At 45.2% G+C, this 26,710-nt stretch overlaps 1 protein-coding gene across 1 annotated transcript in view; it reads left to right on the forward strand.

Moving 5' to 3' along the window:
• Positions 1-26,710, forward strand: part of LOC124796481 (guanylate cyclase 32E) — an 823,982-nt gene that overhangs the window by 789,526 nt on the left and 7,746 nt on the right. Inside the window, exons 22-24 of the mRNA XM_047260702.1 lie at positions 3,330-3,428; positions 10,832-11,202; positions 16,987-17,287. Of these exons, the coding sequence (XP_047116658.1) occupies positions 3,330-3,428; positions 10,832-11,202; positions 16,987-17,274 (758 nt within the window). The 3' untranslated portion in view covers positions 17,275-17,287. The remainder of the gene's footprint in view (positions 1-3,329; positions 3,429-10,831; positions 11,203-16,986; positions 17,288-26,710) is intronic.

Here is a 26,710-nt window from a genome sequence, read left to right on the forward strand (position 1 = left end):
TTCCGGCGGCAGCGATGTCGGAGATTTGATGTTGTACCCGATTCCTGATATTCACTGTACACTCGTGAAATGGTCGTACTGGAAAATCCCCACTTCATCGCTACCTCGGAGATGCTAAGTCTCGTCGCTCGCGTGCCGACTATAACACCACGTACAAACTCACTTAAAGCTTAATAACCTGCCATTGTGGCAGCAGTAACCGATCTGACAACTCAGCCAGACACTTGTCTTTTATAGGCGTTGCCGACTGCAGCGCTATATTCAGCCTGTTTACATATCTCCGTATTTGAATACGCATGCCTATACCAGTTTCCTTGGCGCTTTAGTGCAGAGTATAGAGAAGGAGATTAAAAGATGGCTTCACCCGTACAATCAGTGTTATTAAGTTCCTAACTCTAATAAAAATGAGTTTACCGTCTCAGCGTGATTTCAGTTTATATTTAATTTGATCTGCTTATTAAAAACAAAGGGGTCATGTCGGGAACGGCTTAGCGCTTCTCATTTCTATCAATCGTTCGATACCTCGACGATAAAAAGCCACGGAACTATTCGAGAACTCACTTCGTTGGAAAATCGCTTTCTCCACCCCAGACATGCTTTCTGCTTGCCGAAAAGATGGGTATCGAATGGTGCAAGATCTGGACAGTAAGATGGTTCAGTGTCAGCCACGTCTGTGCGGCCTTGGCCACATTGTTGGCACCATTTCACTGTAGTTGAACTCAACATTTCATTTGGTCTACATACCGCGTGAACTTCGCAGTGAATGTGCGTGCAATGTAGACGTTTTGACGACAAGGGTCACCTTTTACTGTGTACAGCTTTGGAGTAGGTTTCCAGTTGCCATACCATTTTACTCCCACACTGTGATGCTCCGATTGTCTATGCCGCAGCAGAACTGTTTGTAGACGTGCGATCTGAGTCGCCTTGTCACTGTCCACGCGGCTCGCACCCGTCGGAGGTTCGAGTCCTCCCTCGGGCATGGATGTGTGTATTGTCCTTAGCCTAAGTTAGTTTAAGTTAGATTAAGTAGTAGGTGAGCTTAGCGACCGATGACCTCAGCAGTTTGGTCCCATAAGACCTTACCACAAATTTCCATTTTTCCAAACTCTCTGCGGGAAACCAGGAATATGTATTCTTTTCTGAAAAATGTGAGACTATTTTTACCCATACTCTCCGAACTTCCCACATATTAGTCTACTGCAGGAACTGGAATGTAAAGAAATGCAAAGCCGTGGACTTCACGAAAGGTAAAACCATGGTCTCATTTGAATACAGCTTTAATGGGTCATAACTAGATGCACTGACATGATACAAATGTTTGGGAATAACAATATGGAAAAATTTGTAGTGAAATGAATACGTAGTTTCAGTTTCAGGTAAAGCTAGTGGCAGTTGGTGATTCATGGTTAAGAGTAACCACCAGCAGCTTCTTCCACAAAGACTTCTACCTCACCATTTAAACATGCGCTACACTAATAGCCAACACACTAAACCACCTCAGACTAACCTTCGAACGTAAACCAACTTGAAAACCCCATCGAACACCATCTTCCACGCGTACAGAGCCTTAACACGATCTATCCTCTCAATACATCAAAATCATCTGCGTTTCTGCTCCTCCAACATCATAGCAGTCTCTCAAAATCCTTGAACGCCATGCGTTCAGCGTCACTTTTGCCCTCGTATTCTCTACCATATTGGAGAGCAATTCTGACTTATGCAAGGTGCTTTTGTAGTTTTGTTTTCGCCCATAAGTGTTTCAGTAGTTTTTGTGCTGTCTTCAGTGGGTTTATTTGTCTATTTTTCTTCTGCAAAATTGTTGTTACATGTTAACCATTAAAGAAACTTTTTGTAGAAATGTTTACATTAGTAAAAAGAGTGATTAGTGTCCAATATTTTACCTCGCTTGCATTGAGTACAAAGTCGAGACATGTATCACTGAGTTGACACATTCTGTGCTGTATATTTAAGATCTGTCTAAAGGTTCTAGTTTTGTAATATGTTTGGAAATAAAGTGTATGTATGTATTTGTTGACTTACCTCATATGGAACTATTGGATATTTATGCTAGTAGCTCCGGGTCTACAGCTTGTCATATGCAAACAGTGAAACGTTATTTCTTTATTTATCATGAATTTAGAATGAGAATCACTATATACCGAGTTAATTAGTGCGTTACTTACGGTTCTTGACGTGGTGCTGTTTTTACTTTGTCTCGAGCTAACACGTCTATGTATTGCGCTTTTGTTGATACCACAGCGTACACTTTTCGGATTTCTTACACGTTACGCATAGTAGACCCCAACCACGCTGTTGTTTCATCTATGATATCCAGCACTTGTACCTGCTGCATTTATAGCAGTACATTCCTCAGCCTCACACCCTAACACGCTCCGCATTCTGTCACAACGAAACATTAATCAGTCCCTTTCGACTAACCTACGACATTTAACCGGATACACCTTTTCATCTTCTCCGCACTCGTCTGCTTCCCTTTTCAGTGTCCGCCCCAGTAGCTGAGTGGTCAGCGTGACGGATTGCCGTCCTCTGGGCCCGGGTTCGATTCCCGGCTGGGTCGGAGATTTTCTCCGCTCAGGGACTGGGTGTTGTGTTGTGTTCATCATCATTTCATCCCCATCCGGCGTGCAGGTCGCCCAATGTGGCGCCGAATGTAATAAGACCTGCGATATGGCGGCCGGACCTGCCCCGCGAGGGGCCTCCCGGCCACTGACGCCAAACGCTCATTTCCATTTTCCCTTTTCAGTAGCTCGTTTCAGGGTCTTGTTCCACATCATTTTCACCTTCTTTCGTTTCCAAAACACTCGCCAAAAAATAAACACATGTACAGCTGACTCCAACCTCAGAACCAGTATAACACACTTTTCATTCTTCCTTACTCGCTGATAGCCACAAAACCGCAGATTAACCAAATATCGTTTGAAAATTCAAAGAAAGTCCTCGTTATTTTAATTTATAAACTTTATGTAATTACACATCATTTCCATATCATTTTTATATTTTAAATCTCTCTGGCTGAAAAGCGTGTGTAATTGTGGATTTAGTGACGGGTGACAAACTTGCGTTAACCAGTTTGATGTAAAAAAGAAAGACAACCGATGTTTGTATCTGTGACTGTATTATACATTAAACTGGAATGTAATTGTTACCACTGCCATGCCACTCCTTGGGGCAAGGGGGATGAAATAATGTAACACAAAAATTAGCTTTATCATTAGATCAGCACTGTACGCGCAGCGAACGAAATCTCTCTGCAGCTACAAAGTTTATCATCACATTTGTCTATCATCAACCGCTGTCGTTGTTTCCAGGGCCAGTGTGTGCTGGAGTCGTCGGTCTCAAGATGCCCCGCTATTGTCTGTTCGGCGACACTGTCAACACGGCATCGCGAATGGAATCTACAGGATTACGTGAGTTTTGAATTTACACTGATCAGACAGAACTTTGTAACCATCTACCTAATAGCCGGTATGTCTACCTTTGGCACGGATAACAGCGGCAACGTGTCGTGGCATGGAAGCAATGAAGCCTTGAAAGGTCGCTGGAGGGAGTTCATAGCACATCTGCACACATACGTCACCTAATCCTCGTAAATTCCGGGAGGGGGGCCATGAGCACTGACCGCGTTCATTCACATCCCGCTCCTGGCCTTGTGACATGGCGCATTATCTTGCTGAAAAATGCCACTGCCGTCGGGAAACAAGATCGTCATGAAAGGGTGTACGTGTCCTGCAAACAGTGTACGGTACTCCTTGGCCGTCTTCGTGCCTTGCACGAGTTCCACTGGACCCACAGATGACCTCGTGAATGTTCCCCAGGGCATAATGGAGCCGCCGCCAGCTTGTCTCCGTCCCGCAGTAAAGGTGTCAAGGACCTGTTCCCCTGGAAGACCATGGATTCGCGCCCTCCGTTCGGCATGACAAAGAATGTATCGGAATTCATCAGAGCTTGTAACACTCTGCCATTGTGTTAAAGTGCAGTGCCGGTGGTCACGTGCCCATTTCAATCGAAGTTGTCGATGCCTTATTGTTAACATTGGAACGTGTATGTGTTGCCGGTTGCGCAGACCCAACATAGGAGTGTTCGGTGCACTGTGTGTTCCGACATACTTGTACTCTTCCCAGCATTAAAATCTGATGTTAGTTCCGCCATAGTTCACCGGCTGTCCTGATTTACCTGTCTGCTCAGCCTACGACGTCCGATACCTGTAATGAGGGATGGTCACCCAACCCCATGACGTACGGACGTGGTGTCACCTTGGCATCGCCTCGTGTTGAAGACACACACCTCTGCACTCCTCGAACACTCACCGAGTCGTGGAGTTTCCGAAATGTTCGTGCCGAGCCTCTCGGCCATCACAATCTGTGCTCGGTCAAACGCAGACAGATCGCGCGCCTTCCTCGTTCCACACACGGACAGCACGCTCACTGATACTAGGTGCACTGTACGTGTGTCCGACTAGCAGTCATTCGTCGCCAGGTTACACTGCTGTTGCCTGGACGGGGATATATCGATAGTAGGTCGGTGGCCATACTGTTCCGGCTGATCAGTGTATATCCTTCACTAACTACACTCCTGGAAATTGAAATAAGAACACCGTGAATTCATTGTCCCAGGAAGGGGAAACTTTATTGACACATTCCTGGGGTCAGATACATCACATGATCACACTGACAGAACCACAGGCACATAGACACAGGCAACAGAGCATGCACAGTGTCGGCACTAGTACAGTGTATATCCACCTTTCGCAGCAATGCAGGCTGCTATTCTCCCATGGAGACGATCGTAGAGATGCTGGATGTAGTCCTGTGGAACGGCTTGCCATGCCATTTCCACCTGGCGCCTCAGTTGGACCAGCGTTCGTGCTGGACGTGCAGACCGCGTGAGACGACGCTTCATCCAGTCCCAAACATGCTCAATGGGGGACAGATCCGGAGATCTTGCTGGCCAGGGTAGTTGACTTACACCTTCTACAGCACGTTGGGTGGCACGGGATACATGCGGACGTGCATTGTCCTGTTGGAACAGCAAGTTCCCTTGCCGGTCTAGGAATGGTAGAACGATGGGTCCGATGACGGTTTGGATGTACCGTGCACTATTCAGTGTCCCCTCGACGATCACCAGTGGTGTACGGCCAGTGTAGGAGATCGCTCCCCACACCATGATTCCGGGTGTTGGCCCTGTGTGCCTCGGTCGTGTGCCGGACCGAGACTCGAACTCGGGACCTTTGCCTTTCGCTTGGGTAGCTCAGATGGTAGAGCACTTACACGCGAAAGGCAAAGGTCCCGAGTTCGAGTCTCGGTCCGGCACATAGTTTTAATCTCCAGGAAGTTTCAAATCAGTAACAGCTTGCACTGTACGGGCTTCAGCATTGTCCTGCAAAATGACGGTCATGTCCTGCAGAAAGTGTCACCATTTCTGTCTCTAAGCTGGTCGTAGGTTGTGTTCCAGAAATGAACAGCTTAGAGACAGAAATGATGAAACTTTCTGCAGGACTTGACCATCATTTCGCAGGACAATGCTCAAGCACGTACAGTGCAAGCTGTTACTGATTTGTTTGACTGATTGGGCTGCTAAGTGCTATACCACCTACTGCACTCCCCTGACTTAAACTCTCGTAAGCTCAACTCGATATCTCAACTGAAGGAAACACTTCACGGCATTCGCTTCGGAACTGCTACAAATTCGTGGGGCAGTAGACTACTCGAACTGTCAACACAACTGGCACTGCTAAGAGTATCCTACGACTTCCACATCTCTGGCAACGGATTATACACAATGCTGGTGATTACTTTGAAGGTCAGTAAAACTTTGAAACACGTATCTAGTATGTACGAGCTGTAAATAAATAGTTGCCACTATTAAAGTTCCAACCCTCGTACAAGTTTTATCTGATAAAGGTATACTGCACCAAGATCTATTCTTCGTCATTGTACATAGGAAAATTTAAAATGGTGAATCAATAGAAAATTTAAAAGTTTGTGGGATTATTGAATCGTAACTGGGATTACTTGACTCACTGTAAGCTGTCATACAGTTATACACACTGCAAAAGGTTACACTTTCTAACTGTTCCAGCAGTTGTTACGTTCATTCCCGCAGCAAAATTGGTTTCAACCAGCAGCTCCCATACTAATTTCTTGAAACCACACCTTTCACTTATCACATCTTGTCCATTCCCCATTCTTCACAAGTCTAGGGTAATAACATTCGATGCTGCACAAACCACAAGGTATGTTTTATTCCTAAGACTCAGCTTCAAGTGACAATCAAGATTAGTTCTTTTTTGGATCTGAAGATGTCTCTCGAACATCTAGCGTATTTTTTCAACACTTGATCTTCTGTCTTTGGGAGTTTTCAAATTGAAATTTTCTCTTCTCTCTTTTAAGACTGAGATGAAGTGGTCAAGTCAGATGACACACTGAATTCTTATCTTTCCCTTAGTTAGTATTAAAAGGAGTAGCAGGGCCTGGATTTACATCTGAATTTGTGGTAACAGAGCGGAACTCATCATCCAGCGATGTGAATGAAGGAAGGAACAAGTGTGATGGCATTTTGGCGTGATTGAAGGGGAAAATTCCCATGCACTCAAATCCCTTCACAGCATTTCCTACATTAGCTGCACGTCTAGAGGGGACATCGAAAATTTTACCAAAAACAAATTTTGTTACGGTGGCTGAATGTTGGTTGTGTATCATTAGGCTACATAAACAATAAAGAAGAAATAATGCATATTACATTCCGATCCAAATAGCCCCAAAAAGTCTGATTCACATAAACCCATTCACTTTTTGTTTTTATATGTTATCAGTTGCTCAAATTTACAACGGATGTCGCTAGCTGTATTGCTTAGTTACTTGTTGGATGCTATAAACTGATAGCGCAAAGATTTATAGTTGGCATTCATATATTTCAACAAGAGACCTTATTTTAAACAGACTTAATATTGCGTGGTGAAGTATTATAAGTAATACCGTCTTACATCTTCTTTTTCCTTCTGGATGATTACTATATGGATTAAATACACTCCTGGAAATTGAAATAAGAACACCGTGAATTCATTGTCCCACTGGTAAAAAGGGCATTCCTAACCAAGAGAAGTCTACTAGTATCAAAGAAAATATTTTAGAATGCACGTTTGGAAGAAAGCATTTTACGGTAATGAAACACGCAGAGTGGGAAAACCGGGAAAGAAGAAAATTGAAGGGTTTGAGATGTGGTGTTACAGATGAATGTTGAAAATAAGGTGGACTGATATGAAATGGGGAGGTTATCGGTAGAATCGGTGAGGAGGGGTATATATTGAAGACGCTGTCGAGAGCAAGGAACAGGATGATAGGACATTAAGACATAAGTAATAGGTTCCATGGTACTAGAGAGAGCTGTACAGGGCAAAAATTGCAGAGTAAGACAGAGGCTGGACTACGTCCAGCAAATACACTCCTGGAAATTGAAATAAGAACACCGTGAATTCATTGTCCCAGGAAGGGGAAACTTTATTGACACATTCCTGGGGTCAGATACATCACATGATCACACTGACAGAACCACAGGCACATAGACACAGGCAACAGAGCATGCACAATGTCGGCACTAGTACAGTGTATATCCACCTTTCGCAGCAATGCAGGCTGCTATTCCCCCATGGAGATGATCGTAGAGATGCTGAATGTAGTCCTGTGGAACGGCTTGCCATGCCATTTCCACCTGGCGCCTCAGTTGGACCAGCGTTCGTGCTGGACGTGCAGACCGCGTGAGACGACGCTTCATCCAGTCCCAAACATGCTCAATGGGGGACAGATCCGGAGATCTTGCTGGCCAGGGTAGTTGACTTACACCTTCTAGAGCACGTTGGATGGCATCGGATACATGCGGACGTGCATTGTCCTGTTGGAACAGCAAGTTCCCTTGCCGGTCTAGGAATGGTAGAACGATGGGTTCGATGACAGTTTGGATGTACCGTGCACTATTCAGTGTCCCCTCGACGATCACCAGTGGTGTACGGCCAGTGTAGGAGATCGCTCCGCACACCATGATGCAGTCCTGATTGTGGCGCTCACCTGCACGGCGCCAAACACGCATACGACCATCATTGGCACCAAGGCAGAAGCGACTCTCATCGCTGAAGACGACACGTCTCCATTCGTCCCTCCATTCACGCCTGTCGCGACACCACTGGAGGCGGGCTGCACGATGTTGAGGCGTGAGCGGAAGACGGCCTAACGGTGTGGGGGACCGTAGCCCAGCTTCATGGAGACGGTTGCGAATGGTCCTCGCCGATACCCCAGGAACAACAGTGTCCCTAATTTGCTGGGAAGTGGCGGTGTGGTCCCCTACGGCACTGCGTAGGATCCTACGGTCTTGGCGTGCATCCGTGCGTCGCTGCGGTCCGGTCCCAGGTCGACGGGCACGTGCACCTTCCGCCGACCACTGGCGACAACATCGATGTACTGTGGAGACCTCACGCCCCACGTGTTGAGCAATTCGGCGGTACGTCCACCCGGCCTCCCGCATGCCCACTATACGCCCACGCTCAAAGTCCGTCAACTGCACATACGGTTCACGTCCACGCTGTCGCGGCATGCTACCAGTGTTAAAGACTGCGATGGAGCTCCGTATGCCACGGCAAACTGGCTGACACTGACGGCGGCGGTGCACAAATGCTGCGCAGCTAGCGCCATTCGACGGCCAACACCGCGGTTCCTGGTGTGTCCGCTGTGCCGTGCGTGTGATCATTGCTTGTACAGCCCTCTCGCAGTGTCCGGAGCAAGTATGGTGGGTCTGACACACCAATGTCAATGTGTTCTTTTTCCATTTCCAGGAGTGTATATTTGGAAAAAGCTTTTTGCAGCTTGTGCATGACCTGTCTACCAACGGTCTTGTAACATAATGCCGTACGACCTGCACACGTGGGCTGCCCAGTAGAATATTTTCGTATTTCTAACCACATAGCCCCAAGATTCAGTAAGCACCACCCTGACATATACGGCTGTCTGCGTCGATGGGACATCTTCTAATTCGTCTGATTTGATACTACATCAGCAGAGACTCGTCTACGCTTTGAATAACTACATCCATATCACAGACACTCAAGCAAACATCCTTGTTTGAAAACACTCCATAGAAGCTGAATCGATACTCACTAATGACCCTGACCAAAGCCATTACAACCACCTGCTTAATAGCGTGCTGGTCCACCCTGGGACACAATACAGCTGCGATTCTGAAGCATGGAGTAGACAAGTCCTTGATACCTTTCCCGAGGAATGTAGTACAAAATGTCTACACAAAGGTCAAGCAATTCACGTAAATTACGGGCCAGTGGTTCGAAGGCGTGGAGCAGGCACCTGACAGTGTTCCAGCGAGTTTGATGGCAAAGACATCAACTTGAGTTCATTATCGTGCCCAGAAAACCACTTTAGCACGATTTTGGCCTTATTGCATCTTGGTGGAAGAAGTCGTCACCATCGGGGAAGATACCAAGCACGGAGGGATGCTGGTGGTCCGTAATAAAGATCACATAATGCACTATTGTCATGATACCTTCGATTACTACCACACGTCCCATGGAAACCCAGGTCAGTCACGCCTATAGCATGATACTGCTCTCATGGGACTGTTTCGAGCAGACATTCACCCGGATGACAGCGGATTCGAAAACGACCATAGGTCTGATATAACCAGAAACTTAAAACTTTTCCAGTTATCATCGGTCCAGTCTCAGTGATCCACTGCCCACTGCAATCGTAACTGAGTTGTTTGGTCACCATGGAACACGTGCGTTGAATGGTACGCTTCGAAACACTCGTGCTTGCACTAGCAATTTACTTCGTCGTCAGAGGTGTCACAGATCACCGCCTATACCGCTTCACATAGCGTGCAAGCTTTCTGTGATGAGGTGTGGACGTGTCACTCACTCATGATTTCATTGTCCTTCAACCACTTTCCATAGATGCTCGCGACAGTGAGAATCGTACAGCCGACCAGCTTCACTGTTTCGGAGATGCAAGTTCCCAGGCGATGGGACGTAACACCCTTTTGTCATAGCTGCTAATGTCAGCGGATTTCCACATTTGCGGTCCATATCGTCACTAGAATGATTCCCTATTTGTCTTTGCTCCGCTTACACTGTCCGATCAAAAGCTTTCCGATACCCCCATGTAATTTGGATAGGTACTGGAATGCGCAAAATGCTGTGGATAATGTTATATGGAAAATGATGTGGGATGTCTGTTTGGGAAGGTGGGAAAAGGGTATTAGGACAAGAAGGGAGTGACAGCTGAGTAAGAGAGGGTAGGAACCTTCTTATAGTTGATTTCAGGGATACGTTCATAGTCTGGGAGGGAAGGTGATGGAAATTAAGTTAATAAAGGACATGGAGAGTTTGGAGATCAAGGGAAGATGGGATATGTTGATAGTGTACAGCAGCAGTTCATGGCTCTCAAGGATGGCGCAGCGTCTGGGGTACTGGGGCTCTAATTACAGGAAATCTAGGAGTGATGAAGGCAGTCCAGCTGTTTGAAGAAGTGTGTGAGTCTTTCCTAAATTTTGATGCTGTCATGTAAATGCAAAACTTCAAATAGACAGAACGAAACTGTAGTACATGAACACCCTCCTTCAGCTGACAATCAACAACAATCAAATGTCATGCGTTTGAATGTGCTCCATATACACAGTTGGCCGATCAGCTTTACATTTTGATGACCACTTAATCTCATACTACACGTTAGCGAATTTGTATTTATCCTAATTAGCTACTACAGCTGTTTGGTAACTAGTTTACGTTAGCCTTAATTGGACTTGCTTGCAGCACTGAAGATCCACTGCAGCGCAGCCTGCAAGCGGCTGCTTGAACAGCTGGGGGGTTACCAGTTGGCGGAACGCGGCCTGGTCTGTATGAAGGGCAAGGGCGAGCAGCTGACGTACTGGCTGCTGGGAGAGGAGCCGCGCATGCGCAGTGCGCGTACCGAGCAGCGCGCAGCCAGGCGGGCAGCCGGCAAAGCTCACCAGCAGCAGCAGCAGGCGGCCAACGGCTGTCTGGGGCCGCGCTCGTCACTCAAGAGCCGTTTGGCGAGGTGCTCCAGCCTGGAGTCGCCCAAGAGGCTGCGCTTCGGCGTCTGCACCGAGTACCCTCAGCTGCCGTCGCAGGCCGCCAACGTGGACGGCCACCCGCTCCTAGAGGTGGGACATTCACTTAGGCATCAAAGTTGGTGCTGTGTTCCTTGACTTGTAGAGTGCGTTCGCTACAATTTCGAAATTTCGTTTTAGCGAGCAAAACACGAGCTCACCGGACATCGGACCAGATTTCTGATTGAATTCAGGACTTTCTAGCAAGCAGAACTCGACACGTTGTCATGTAATTTCTGAAGTGTCATAGGGCCATTACAACTTACAATATACTGTATGTCTAGCAACATTGTGGATAATGATGGAAGGTCTCCATTGTTGGAAAAAATGTGTCGGATATCGTGTTTCACTGTTAGTGCTGGATTTTTTTTCTTTTTCTTTTCAAGGTGACAATTTATATTTCATGATCGTGCCTTGCAGCAGCTGACAAGTATATCTACAACTGTGGCACATGCGATCGACAAAATGCGCAAAGTAGGGCTGCAGTCAAGCCCATATCAAGTAGGAGAGACTGAGGCAAGTTATCAAAAAAAAAAAAAAAAAAAAGTTCAAATGTGTGTGGAATGTAATGGGACTTAACTGCTAAGATCATCAGTCCCTAAGCTTACACACTACTTAACCTAAATTATCCTAAGGACAAACACACACACCCATACCCAAGGGAGGACTCGAACCTCTGCCGAGACCAACCGCACAGTCCATGACTGCAGCGCCTTAGACTGCTCGGCTAATCCTGCATGGTGGCAAGTTATCAGCTGGGTTGTTTGGTGGGTTGTCACAAGTTTCATTTCTCAGTCGCTGCTGCCTCCTGAATGTCTGGACACAAACCACAGTCCAACCACAATATTCTGAGTAGGATGAGCAGTTCCTGACCATAGTTCCCTGGATTTTATTGGTGTTTTTGCAGTTGTCAGTATTCATTTATTGTAATAATTAACTCTCATTATCCAGTCTGTATTCATTGAAATATGCATCCCAACTTTTCTGACAACCTGCGCCAGTCTCCCCATTACGACAGTTGTCATGCATTTGGCGACCAACGTCCTTCGTTTAGCGTCACCATTAAATCTTCATGAGCCGGCCGTTGTGGCCGAGCAGCTCTAGGCGCTTCAGTCTGGAACCACGCTGCTGCTACGGTTGCAGGTTTGAATCCTGCCTCGGGCATGGATGTGTGTGACGTCCTTAGATTAGTTAGGTTTAAGTAGTTCTGAGTCTAGGGGACTGATGATTTCAGATGTTAAGTCCCATAGTGCTCAGAGCCATTCAAACCATATGATATACTCATGATATGATTCATTTACATAGAAATTAATTGGTCTCATCGTTATTTATATTCTGGAACACTTATTTTATTAAAATTGATAACTAAACATGCTGATTTCATTTGCTTTGAAATCTGAGTTGCTCTCCTAGGTCCACCAGAAGTCGAAATTTCGAAGCCTTTGTGTGCCCGTTTGGCATCGCCGCTACCAACAAATGTTTTTATCAATAGTTTAACTGACCTACTGCTAGCCGGCCGGTGTGGCCGTGCGGTTCAAGGCGCGTCAGTCTGGAACCGCGTGACCGCTACGGTCGCCGGTTCGAATCCTGCCTCGGGCATGGATGTGTGTGGCGTCCTTAGGTTAGTTAGGTTTAAGTAGTTCTAAGTTCTATGGGACTGATGACCTCAGATGTGGAGTCCCATAGTGCTCAGAGCTATTTGAACCATTTGTTTGACCTACTGCTATGTTTTTCTAGTCGGTAATGTAACTAAAGTACCTCTTTCCCGAAAATGTTACAGCTATTGCAGCCTGGATTTATGTTCAACAACATGATGTTGTTCCATTACAAACGACTTAAGCCCCTGATTTTCTGCAGATGTATCGGCACACAGCATTGATTCGATACTGGTTATGGGAGAACTTCCTTATGATAATGTGGATGTCGGTTTTTTATTTATCTTTTTTTAGCTCGTTTGGGCCACCTGTTAACTGCTGTACTTGTTTTTTACCTGTGTTGTTATCATCTGCCAGTTTAGTAGCCATTCTCTTATTATTTGGATGGGCAGCGAGGTAGGCGCTGGCAGTAACAACTGCCTCTAAAACCCATTTACCCCTCCCCCCTCCTTAGTAACCCCCCTCCAAAAAAAGAACTCAAGATAAGTCTGCTTTTTACACAAAACATTAGAATTTATACAAGTTTATTGCCATCAGGTCTAAGCAAGTACGTAAGAATTAGAATCATGTGCTCTGAATGCATTCATAGAATTTATAAAACGTTCATTAATGCATCCAGTTTACAATAAGCAGCTAGCTTCAGCTACCAACAGTCCTGTCACACACACCGCCTGGTAAGAAGACGCTATTTTACAATTTTTTCAGAACATTAAACTGTCCATACATGGCAACTAAAACTCTCATAAGACAATGAAAAGTGTACGATATATACGGACAGTTCCAGGCTGACACATGGAGCATGCTTGATAGAACTTCGCCCTATACAAAAGAAAGCTTTTGAGGATTCTGAATAGACATTTGTAAATCGATAAAAGCTGATAATATTAAATGAAATAGCTATTAACATTTTATATATCCAGCTTGAGAAACTATAACAACAGGGACTAATTTTAAATTAAATACCGCAGAAAATACACATGTAATTAATGTCGACACCAAACGCACACTCGGAATGGCATATAACCTAGTAGTGTGCACATTTACAGGGTGTTACAGAATGGTACGGCCAAACTTTCATGAAACATTCCTCACACACAAAGAAAGAAAATATGTTATGTGGACATGTGTCCGGAAACGCTTACTTTCCATGTTAGAGCTCATTTTATTACTTTTCTTCAAATCACATTAATCATGAAATGGAAACACACAGCAACAGAACGTACCAGCGTGATTTCAAACACTTTGTTACAGGAAATGTTCACAATGTCCTCCGTCAGCGAGGATACATGCATCCACCCTCCGTCGCATGGAATCCCTGATGCGCTGATGCAGCCCTGGAGAATGGCGTATTGTATCACAGCCGTCCACAATACGAGCACGAAGAGTCTCTACATTTGGTACCGGTGTTGCGTAGACAAGAGCTTTCAAATGCCCCCATAAGTGAAAGCCAAGAGGGTTGAAGTCAGGAGAGTGTGGAGGCCATGGAATTGGTCCGCCTCTACCAATCCATCGGTCACCGAATCTGTTGTTGAGAAGCGTACGAACACTTCGACTGAAATGTGCAGGAGCTCCATCGTGCATGAACCACATGTTGTGTCTTACTTGTAAAGGCACATGTTCTAGCAGCACAGGTAGAGTATCCCGTATGATCATGATAACGTGCTCCATTGAGCGTAGGTGGAAGAAACTAAAATGAGCTCTAACATGGGAATTAAGCGTTTCCGGACACATGTCCACATAAAATATTTTCTTTATTTGTGTTTGAGGAATGTTTCGTGAAAGTTTGGCCGTACCTTTTTGTAACACCCTGTTTGGGTACGTATGCATATGTGTACAAACGCTTCTTAAACGCAATGGCAGTAAATAATGGCAGAACCCCAGGTTATAACACATTTACACATATTCCCGCACACAATTTGACTCACACAATTTTTTAACAATTTGGCAGGGGATCTATAACCATTGTAATGGAAAACACAGTCAGAACCAGACAAATGTTCAGATTTGTGTGAATTCCTAAGGGACCAAACTGCGTAGGTCATCAGTTACGCTAAGAACAACACAGACATCCATGCTCGAGGGAGGACTCGAACCTCCGGTGGGAGGGGCCGCACAGTCCGTGACATGACGCCTCAGAACACTCGGCCACTCTGCATGGCCAGGACCAGACAGCAGTGCGACAATACTGAAAAAGCAAATAAAACTTGGCAAGTCAAATAAAAAAAAAAGTTAGCTAGGGTCAATCTTGTAATGACCATCCATGGAAACAAAAACGTCATTACGCATTTATAGACAGGAAGCTAAATGCGTCTTGTTTTAAAATGTTTCTAATCATACTAAATTCTTCAGTACTCTACTTGCGTTGTAGTGAATGAAATAGACAGCTGATAGCGTTTTGCGAGCAGCTGCCATTGGTCTGCCACCAGCCCGGCCCTTCAGACCACAGCATTTCCAGGCCGGGGTCTCCTCACATGCCGTATACTGAGTGCGTCTTCTCCAATGGGCCGGAAGATGGAATCATCAAAAACTTGTGCGCACTGTTTTTAGGATGACACACGGTGGTTAGTTTTGTGACACGTTGAGCAAAAGATTACCCAAGGCCGCTCGAGTATACAGTGGACACAAGCTGGTGAACCAATAAGTTTACCCCTATGCACCTGGTATTTACCTTAGCTGCAATGAGCTGTCGTCTGTCTGGTTGCTCTCGCCCTCTGAAATTCCTATAAAACTAATTAAACCTTTGTTCAATTTTCCAGCAGAGATTCTCCCTTTGTTTCTGGATATGGGAGGAAACATGAATTCATCCCTAGTCTCAGACTATGGCGCTATACATGTGCATGGCTGGAGTAGCATGCATATTATAATGCCCTCTCAGTTCTCGCAAGAACAATTAACTAACTGGTTGGTTCGTTTCTCCACAGTTGGAGCTCAACGATGCTACAGCTAATTTCTAGCTGGATGTCAGCTGCCGTGAACGCAGTGTCTGCATCGTACAGAGCATTATGCACCCTGTTCTGCACTATACCCCAGTTCAGAGAAGAGTCTCTGAATATTTCCATCTTGTCTTTCTCATAGCCGAACTGTCTCCCCACCTGGGTTGTTTTGTTCTCCACATTATGGATTTTTTCAACCAGTAGGAGCGTTCCTCTTATTTTGTGGAAACTCTCTCTACCAGTCGCAAGGGTCCTACCATTAAACTGCGTCGAAATCTCGGCACTGTACTCCTCGCCAGTGCGTTTCCGCCAATCAGACGTTTTATGTCCACTCCAGACGCCTAAAAAGGTACATGTGTTTATCACGTGTGTACCACTTGCAGTTCACGTTATCAAATGTGTCACTGGTTTTGTTCATATCTGTTTGGAATTCAGAAACGCAGTTCTCTAAAGCTTTTCCTGTCCTCCTCTTGGTGGCCCGGCCCGTTACTCTCTCTCCCATCTGAGTCACCTCGTCAGTTGGTCGTTGACTGTCGTCTGGGACGACCCATAAGTCGTTTCCGTGGTGCCCTCTGTAACACAGCATTCGCCTCTGCCCACCCTTGCTCCCAAGCCAAAACGTTTCCTCTTGCTGCTTGTTCCACCTTCTGCTCATAGATATGCATTATACAGGATTTGTGGGTAAATACCATCGATTAAGTGTCATCCCTTTTTTCATTACATACTGATAGACAAATTTGCTCAACTGCCGAATTAAGTTAGGTGTCATATTCACCTTCTCATTGCGATTATAAAGTTCTTATATAAGGTGCGAAACTGACCATTTATTCTGCCATCTTACACTATTTCTCTTACTATTTCATGAGAGTGATTCTATTCAGTGAGTCGTACGCTTTTGGAAGTCTACGAAGGTAGCTTCCCATCGTCTGTCTCGTTTCTTGCTGTATTGGACGATGGTCTTGTGATTTTGTATTTGCTCAGCGGAGGATCTCCATCCTCTGAACTCTGCTTAATAATCTGCCAACTCATTGCCAGCTATCTCGTCACGTGTCGTTCGAAGATCTTGGCACAAAATTTTATATGAGTTACCGTGATCTCGTTTGCTTCCTTTTTGTGAACTGGGTGGATAACTGCTGAGCTCTGGTCGTCTAGAAGTTTTTCGCTAGGCTGTACGTCGAGGATTACTGTATGTGCCAGTGTGTATTTTCTCCGGGTAGTTTCAGCATTTTTGATACCGCGTCCCTTTCTAGGTGATCGCGGACCAGAGCCCGTGCAAGAGCAGCAAGGACAGCAGCTCGTCGTGCCCGTGTATCGAGAACTGCTGCGGCGGCGAAGGCGGAGGAGACGGAGTCGGCGGCGGCGGTGGGGGCGGTTTCCCGCCAGACCGCAACCACAGCGAGCCGGCGCTGCTGCTGCACTACGGCGCGGCGGCGGAAGCGGAGGCGGAGGCGCAGCGGCCGCTGCTCACAGGCTCCGCCGACGGCCTCAGCGAAAGCCAGAGTGACGCTGACACCGACGACGGGGAGACGCCCGTCTAGCACACCCCTAACGGTACGCAATCTGTTGTCCACCATTAACTGATGCTTCCGTGGCCACCTGTTGACATACTCGCTGTCAGCTTTTGCCTCGGTGCCCTTGGCTGACGTTTGTTTAACAGCTTTTCTTGTGTTACGCCTGCACGACTGCTTGGCACTGTCAGACGTCCATCTTTCATTGCCCAGTCCGCCACCAGCAATGGAGGGTGAAACCTTGACATCGCCGACCACTCCTGCTGGCGAAAGGTCAGAAAAATCGCCCAAGCAGAGATCCCGAGGCAAAAGCCAACAGGTGATCCGTCAGCACTGACCTTGCATGAACTCTTAACAAGTATCCATTGCCGGCCGGTGTGGCCGAGCGGTTCTAGGCGCTACAGTCTGGAACAGTGCGACCGCTACGGTCGCAGGTTCGAATCCTGCCTCGGGCGTGGATGTGTGTGATGCCTGAGGTTAGTTAGGTTAAAGTAGTTCTAAGTTCTAGGGAACTGATGACCTCAGAAGTTAAGTCCCATAGTGCTCAGAGCCGTTTGAACCATTTTTTGAGTATCCATTATCACCTCAGAAACAGCAAAGTTCAGGCCGTGTAATACCTTATTGAGCTACCAAAGTGTTCGATATTCTCTCCAGAAAGTATATACAGCGTGGAACACTGAAGACGCATTTCTGTCTGCGTTTCTGTGTTATACACTTTCGGACTACGACAGAACAGCGCCTCTGGATACTTCCAAATATTTATGACCATCACCCATGGCTACAAATGGCACCTCACAGGAACTCCTAGGAGGACTAAAGCAATTAGTTCTAAACGACATCATGAAACAAAACGAAATTTCACTCTGCAGCATAGTGTGCGCCGACTTGGAACTTTCTGGCAGATTAAAACTATGTGCCAGACAGGAACCCGAACCTTGGCCCTTTCCGTTCGCGGCCAACTGCTCATCGATTGAGTTATCCAGTTACCCAGCTTCATACGAGCGCCGTCAGACGTGCTTGGATGTATTAGACGCTAGAGCACGTGCTCGCGAATGGCATTAGTCTCACGTTCAAGTACCGGAAACAATCTAACCCGCCGTGGTTAAATAATTTCTCCGCTTTATCCATTCCTCCAAGAGTGCTAGTACCACAAGGGAGGAAATGAGGTACTGGCAGACGTATAGCTGTGACGGCGAGTGGTGAATCGTGGCTGGATAACTGATTCGGTACGCGACTTGCCTGCGAAAGGCAACGGTCGAGGTTCGAGTCCCGCTCACGTCTGTTATCACCGTGGTTGCAGTTCATACACTAAGCTATGAAAAATATTTTACGAATTCTGTGACCACTGAAGAGTAGCTGAAAGTTAATGGTCTTTATGATGAATGCATATCCATTAGAATTAGAATAATAAAGCAAATTTTTAGACGACTTAATTAATCACTACTGGCCATTGAAATTGCTACACCAAGAAGAAATGCAGATGATAAACGGGTATTCATTGGACAAATATATTTTACTACAACTGACTTGTGATTACATTTTCACGCAATTTGGGTGCATAGATCCTGAGAAATCAGTACCCAGAACAACCACCTCTGGCCGTAATAACGGCCTTGATACGCCTGGGCATTGAGTCAAACAGAGCTTGGATGGCGTGTACAGGTACAGCTGCCCATGCAGCTTCAACACGATGCCACAGTTCGTCAAGATTAGTCGGTGAGACATCTAGAGAATGTGCTAGCCAGGGTAGCAGTCGAACATTTTCTGTATCCAGAAAGGCCTGTACAGGACCTGCAACATGTGGTCGTGCATTATCCTGCCGAAATGTAGGGTTTCGTAGGGATCGAATGAAGGGTAGAGCCACGGGTCGTAACAAATCTGAAATGTAATGTCCACTGTTCAATGTGCCGCCAATGCGATCAAGAGGTGACCGAAACGTGTAACCAATGGCACCCCGTACCATCACGCTGGGTGATACGCCAGTATGGCGATGACGAATACATGCTTCCAATGTGCATTCACCGCGATGTCACCAAACACGGATGTGACCATCGTGATTCTGTAAACAGAACCTGGATTCGTCCAAAAAACGACGTTTTGCCATTCGTGCACCCAGGTTTGCCATTGAGTACACCATCGCAGGCGCTCCTGTCTGTGATGCGGCGTCAAGGGTAACCGCAGCCACGGTCCCCGAGCTGATAGTCCATGCTGCTGCAAACGTCGTCGAACTGTTCGTGCAGATGGTTGTTGTCTTGGAAACGTCCAAATCTGTTGAATCAATGATCGAGACGTGGCTGCACGATCCGTTGCAGCCATGCGGATAAGGTGCCTGTCACCTCGACTACTAGCGATACGAGGCCGTTGGGATCCAGCACGGCGTTCCGTATTACCCTCCCGAACCCACCGATTCCATATTCTGCTAACAGTCATTGGATCTCGACGAACGCGAGCAGCAATGTCGTGATACGATAAACCGCAATCGCGATAGGCTACAATCTGACCTTCATCAAAGTCGGAAATGTGATGGTACGCATTTCTCCTTCTTACAGGAGACATTACAACAATGTTTCACCAGGCAGCGCCGGTCAACTGCTGTTTGTGTATGAGAAGTCGGTTGGAAACTTTCCTTATGTCAGCACTTTGTAGGTGTCGCCACCGGCGCCAACCTTGAGTGAATGCTCTGAAAACCTGATCACTTGCATATCACAGCATCTTCTTCCTGTCGGTAAAGTTTCGCGTCTGTAGCACGTCATCTTCGTGGTGTAGCAATTTTAATGGCCAGTAGTGTACTATGAGCCTGTACTGGTGCGTATTTCAAATATGGAAAGAAACCACAGAATGGACGGTCGCCATCTGTCCCAGTTGGAGGTTCGTGGGTTACTCTGGAGTTACCAAAGTCGAGCCTAGTTTCAGCGCTCCAGTAATAGCTTTAACGAGAAACAAAACTTTCTCTTCTTATGGCAAGCAGATTAGAAGAGTATCACAAGTTGATAGTTACGATGAAACTACGGACTAGCTGAACGAATCAAAATGAGGGCAATCATGCGTTACTAAAATTACGCTGAAAACCTATGAAATACGAGTATAATTACTAGGAAGCGCAACTTCAGAATTACCTTCGTGGTGTGTCCTCGGAGTCTTAAACAGAATACTATGCCAGCCCGGCAGTCAGTGATTTCAACTGTTGATGATGATGATGGCGGAGACAGTTGTTGAGAGCTCGAGTATTTTACTCGAAATGATGCGGCTTGTAAACTGAGAAGACTAATTATAACTTTGTGGTGCTATTACCTTTCCTAAAGCGAAGCAGGTCGTAATCTGACATTGAATTGTCTTTTCCACTCTTCTGTGTATCTCGCTTGTCAGCAACTAGTACGTATGTAACTACATCAATATACACAATTATACTCTGCAAGACACCGTACAGTGCGTTGACGAGGTACATCGTAATACTGCTAGCCAATCCGTTTCCTGATCCCCTCGAAAATGGAGCGAGGAAGAAACGTCTGTGTATGCTTCCGTAGGAGCCCTCATTTCCCTTAGTGTCTTTTCATAGGTGAGACGTATATTAGTGGCAGTAAGATTGTTCTACAGTCTGTCGCAATTGTGGTTCGCGAGTATAATGTGTTCTTCCCTCCTAGTATTTACACTTCACAGAGCGTTTCTGTTGATGCAACCTACCGGTAACGAATCTAGCAGGAAGCCTCTGAAATGTTTTCGTGTCTTCTTTCAATTTTGCCTGGTCTAATGTTATTTATAGTATGTATGGTGTCTCTCTTAAAAGTAGACAGGCGCATTTCCTGTGGTGTTTCGGCGAATATTTGCTATTTGCCGTTTCGTTTTCACAATGTGCAACCCCCCCCCCTCCTCCCCAATGACCCATGGACCTTACCGTTGGTGGGAAGGCTTGCGTCAGATAGCCATACCGTAGGTGCAATCACAACGGAGCGGTATCTTTTGAGAGACGAGACAAACGTGTGGTTCCTGAAGAGGGGCAGCAGCCTTTTCAATAGTTGCAGGGGCAACAGTCTGGATGATTGACTGATCCGGCCTTGTAACACTAACCGAAACGGCCTTGCTGTACTGGTACTGCGAACGACTGAAAGCAAGGGAAAACTACAGCTGTAATTTTTGCCGAGGGCATGCAGATTTACTGTATGGTTACATGATGATTGCGTCCTCTTGGGTAAAATATTCCGGAGGTAAAATAGTCCCCCATTCGGATCTCCGGGCGGGGACTACTAGAGAGGACGTCGTTATCAGGGGAAAGAAAACTGGCGTTGTACGGATCGGAGCGTGGAATGTTAGATCCATTACTCGGGCAGGTAGGTTAGAAAATTAAAAAAGGGAAATGGATAGGTTGAAGTTATATATAGTGGGAATTAGTGAAGTTCGGTGGCAGGAGGAACAAGACTTGTGGTCAGGTGACTACAGGGTTATAAATACAAAATCAAATAGGGGTAATGCAGGAGTAAGGTTAATAATGAATAAAAAATAGGAGTGCGTGTAAGCTACTACCAACAGCATAGTGAACGCATTATTGTGGCCAAGATAGACACGAAACCCATGCCTACTACAGTAGTACAAGTTTATATGCCAACTAGCTCTGCAGATGATGAAGAAATTGATTAAATGTATGATGAGATAAAAGAAATTAATCAGATGGTGAAGGGAGACGAAATTTTAATAGTCTTGGGTGACTGGAATTCGATAGTAGGAAAAGGAAGAGAAGGAAAAATAGTTGGAATGAATGAGGATGCCGTGTGGTAGAATTTTGCACAGAGTATAAGTTAATCATAGCTAACACTTCGTTCGAGAATCATGAAAGAAGGTTGTATACATGGGAGAGGCCGGGAGATACTGGAAAGTTTCAGATAGATTATATAATGGTAAGCTTTCGGAGAAACAGGTCAACTATAGACCAAATATTCACCCTGCGACAAATTTTGGAAAAGAAATGGGAATACAATAAACCAGTTCATAATCTTTTCATAGATTTTACAAAAGCATATGATTCAGTACTGAAATCAAAATTGTACAGAATTCCTTTGGAACTTGGAATACCAAAGAAGTATGTTAGACTTACAGAAGCGAGTTTGAAAAACACAAAAGGTAGAGTACGCGTGGGGAAACTGGAGTCAGAAGAATTTGTATTAAAGAACGGACTTAACCAGGGAGATGCTCTGTATCCGCTACTTTTGAATTTAGTCCTAGAATATATTGTACGAATGGCAGCAGAAAATTCAGAGGGTGTGGAGTTAAATTGAAATATGAAGATTTTAGGGCATGCAGATGATCTAAACATCATTAGCGATAGGAAAGAATCTGCAACAGCAAATGCGAATGCGTTAATCAAGGCTAGTGAAGATGTAGGTCTAAGGATAAGTGAAGACAAAACTAAATACCTGGGTACAACTAGAATGCCAACAGTAGTAGATCAAGAAATGTTAAGAGTTGGAGACATGCAGTTTGAAAAAGTGAACACATTTAAGTATCTAGGCGTGGACATCACTTCGAGAAATGAGATTGAATCCGAACTGAAGAAGAGATTACGGGCGGGAAATGCGTGCTACTTCTCACTGAATAGATTACTTTAATCACGGATATTGTCTAGGAATTTAAAGATTAGAATATACAAAACTACTATTCTACCAGTTATGCTGTATGGGTGTGAGACTTGGCTTCTCACTGTGCAAAATGAAAAGCCGTTTCGAGTATTTGAAAACAAAATTTTGTCGAAAATTTTCGGAGCAAAAAGGGATGATATTGGCGGAGAGTGGCGAAAACTGCATAACGAAGAGGTTCACGAACTCTATTCAAGCCCTGACATAATCAGTATTATTAAATCACGCAGGCTGGGATGGGCGGGTCACGTGGCTCGAATGGATGAGGGCAGGGCAGCGCGCAGAGTACTGGTAGGCCAGTTAGAGGGAAAACGTCCTGTGGGGAGACCGAGGCGTAGAAGGGAGGACAATGTGAAGGCTGGTTTGAGGAGCTTAGGTATTGAAGGGGAATGGATGTAAATAGCCCAAGACAGGGAAAGATGGCGAAATATGTTGCTGCGGTAATGGACTCTCGAGTCCGGAATGACCTGTGAGTAAGTAAGTAAGACAGAGATTTAGAAACCAGGTCTGAAATTGTAAGACACTTGCAGGGATAGATGTGGACTCTGATCACAATCTATTGGTTATGAACTGTAGATTGAAACTGAAGAAACTGCAAAAGGGTGGGAATTTAAGGAGATGGGACCTGGATAAACTGACAGAACCAGAGGTTGTGGAGAGTTTCAGGGAGAGCATTAGGGAACGATAGACAAGAATGGGGGGAAAGAAGTACAGTAGATGAAGAGTGAGTAGCTTTGAGAGATGGAATAGTGAAGGCAGCAGAGGATCAAGTAAGTAAAGGGCGAGAGCTAGTAGAAATCCTTAGGTAACTGAGGAAATATTGAATTTAATTAATGAAAGAAGAAAATATAAAAATCTACTAAATGAAGCAGGCAAAAAGGAATACAAACGTCTCAAAAATGAGATCGACAGGAAGTGGAAAATGGCTATACAGGGATGGATAGAGGACGAATGTAAGGATGTAGAGGCTTATATCACTAGGGGGAAAATAGATACTGCCTACAGAAAAATTAAAGAGATCTTTGGAGAAAGGAGAACCACTTGTATGAATATCAAGAGCTCAGATGGAAACCCAGTTCTAAGCAAAGAAGGGAAAGCAGAAAGGTGGAAGGTATATACAAGGGCGATTTAGTTGAGGACAATATTATGGAAATAGAAGAGCATGTAGATGAAGATGAAATGGGAGATGTGATACTGCGTGAGAGTTTGACACAGCACTGAAAGACGTAAGTCGAAACAAGGCCCCGGGAATAGACAACATTCCATTAGAACTACTGATAGCCTTGGGAGGGCCAGCCCTGACAAAACTCTACCATCTGGTGAGCAAGATATATGAGACAGGTGATGACACGAATTCCATAGAAATGTTGGAACACGTGAGGCAATACGGACCCTAAGACTTATCTTAGAAGATACATTATGGAAAGGCAAACCTACGTTTCTAGCATTTGTAGACTTAAAGAAAGCTTTTGGCAATGCTGACTGGAATACTCTGTCTCAAATTCTGAACGTGGCAGGGGTAAAATACAGGGAACGAAAGGCTATTTACAATTTGTACAGAAAGCAGATGATAGTTGTAAGAGTCGAGGGGGCTGAAATGGAAGCAGTGGTTGGAAATAAATTGAGACAGGGTTGTAGCCTATCCCCAATTTTATTCAATCTGTATACTGAGAATACAGTAAAGGAAACGAAAGAAAAATTCGGAGTAGGAATTGAAATCCATGGAGAAGAAATAAAAACTTTGAGGTTCATCAATGACATTGTAATTCTGTCAGAGACAGCAAAGGACCTGGAAGAGCAGTTGAACAGCGTTGCACAGCGTGTGGAAAAGAGGATATAAGATAAACATCAACAAGAACAAAACGAGGATAATGAAATGGAGTCGAATTAAATCAGGTGATGCTGAGGGAATTAGATTAGGAAATGAGACACTTAAAGTAGTAAAGGAATTTTGCTATTTGGGGAGCAAAATAACCGGTGATTGTCGAAGTAGAGAGATATAAAATGTTGACTGGCAATGGCAAGGGAAGCATTTCTGAAGAAGAGAAAATTTTAACGTCGAGTATAGATTTAAATCGAATACACTAAACAGATTCAGAAGGATGTAGGTTGCAGTAGGTACTGGGAGATGAAGAAGCTTGCACAGGATAGAGTAGCATGGAGAGCTGCATCAAACCAGTGTCTGGACTGAAGACCACTACAACAACAGCAACAACAACAATATGCAACTAGATTCAGACCCAGCAAATAATGCTAATGACGGCTTCCAAATGACGCCAAGCCGTCGATCGAAAGGGTCGGTTTCTTTTCCATTATACAAAATGATTGCCGGCCGTTGTGACCGATTGGTTCTAGGCGCTACAGTCCGGAACCGCACTGCTGCTACGGCCGCAGGTTCGAATCCTGCCTCGGGCATGGATGCGTGGTATGTGCTTGGGTTAGTGACGTTTAAGTAGTTCTACGTCTCGGGGACTGATGACCTCAGATGTTACGTCCCATAGTGCTTTGACCCATTTGAACCATTTAAACAAAATGATTTTTACAGCGGAAGTTTACATGTACATTCCATAGAACGGTCTAAAATTAGTCTAGTGTGATATTCGTTTTATCTGCATGTATTAACAGGGGCAGTAATACCCGAAGAACAACCAGTACCTCAGCATCGACTGGGCAGCGCTACTGCTTGGCGGTAGCTGTCAGCATGGGCCAAAGCGGTGCTATCGCTACCAGAGTAATGGTTTTCTTCGCCTTTTACTGCTCCCGTTAATACCCGTTGATAACACGAATAACGTACTAGACTAATAAGAGACCACTCTACGGAATTATCAGGTATAAATTCTTTTAAAAAATCATTTTGTTTGTAATGGGGAAAAAACCAACATTCCTGTCTATATTAAAAGTCGGATTATAGACGTGATGAGCTATATTTATTTGGGCTGTCTGAATCAACACATAGCAAGTACGAAATCACAAATATTTGTCGAAACACCAGAAATAACTCGCCTCACTGCTCTTAGGAAAGGTAGACATACAGGGTGGTCAGAGACTGTGTGAAAAGCTTGTGAGGATGTTCCAGGGTAGATTGTGCTGGGAGGTATACGTTGAGAAAAAAATTCCAAATAATTGATACATTGCCTAGTTTTTGAGTTACTTAGCATTGAGGTTATCCAATCAGGTTGTTGCGCTCTTAAATTCAAGTACTTGCACGCACTAAAATGCGTTAATGCACAGGCATCTGTGGGTTCTTGAGCTACACACTTGTTCAAATGCTCTTTACCAATTAAAATGTGCCCTTTTCGTGAGCGTTAAATATAAGCTAGGAGAGCAAAAGCTACGTTTGTTCGGTTTGAGGAAACCAAACGTAGAAAAAGTTTGACAACACTCTCTGGCGGGCTGCTTGAATTTGCGCGCGAGACGACCTGATTGCCTAACTTCAGTGCTAAGTAACTCGGAAACGGCGCAGTATTTCCCATTTTTTTCTTAACTGTTATTTCTCAGCGCAATCTCCCCTGCAAAACCGTTACAGGCCTTACACTTAAGAGTCCGTTGCTTCTGATCGTTTTTCAGCTCTGCGGTCAGGGTTCGGTTTTAAGAAGAAAACGTACTCGTAGATCCTGAGTTGCCTTGTAGACAACAGTTCATATTGGAGGGGTTGACCAAGTTACGTGAGTAAGGGTGATCTTCCCCTCTGATCGCCAGATGGGTTGTACTAACAATGAGCAATTGTTGTTTACTCGTACGTCTCTCAAAGATGAAAATAAAATGTGGAAGTGCAAATAAGACAATCAGAAACTGCTGGCCACACATTCAGTACTTGATAGAGTCATTATATGGTGTTTGTA

This window comes from Schistocerca piceifrons, chromosome 1, assembly GCF_021461385.2.
Source record: "Schistocerca piceifrons isolate TAMUIC-IGC-003096 chromosome 1, iqSchPice1.1, whole genome shotgun sequence".
Classification (NCBI taxonomy): Eukaryota; Metazoa; Arthropoda; class Insecta; order Orthoptera; family Acrididae; genus Schistocerca; species Schistocerca piceifrons.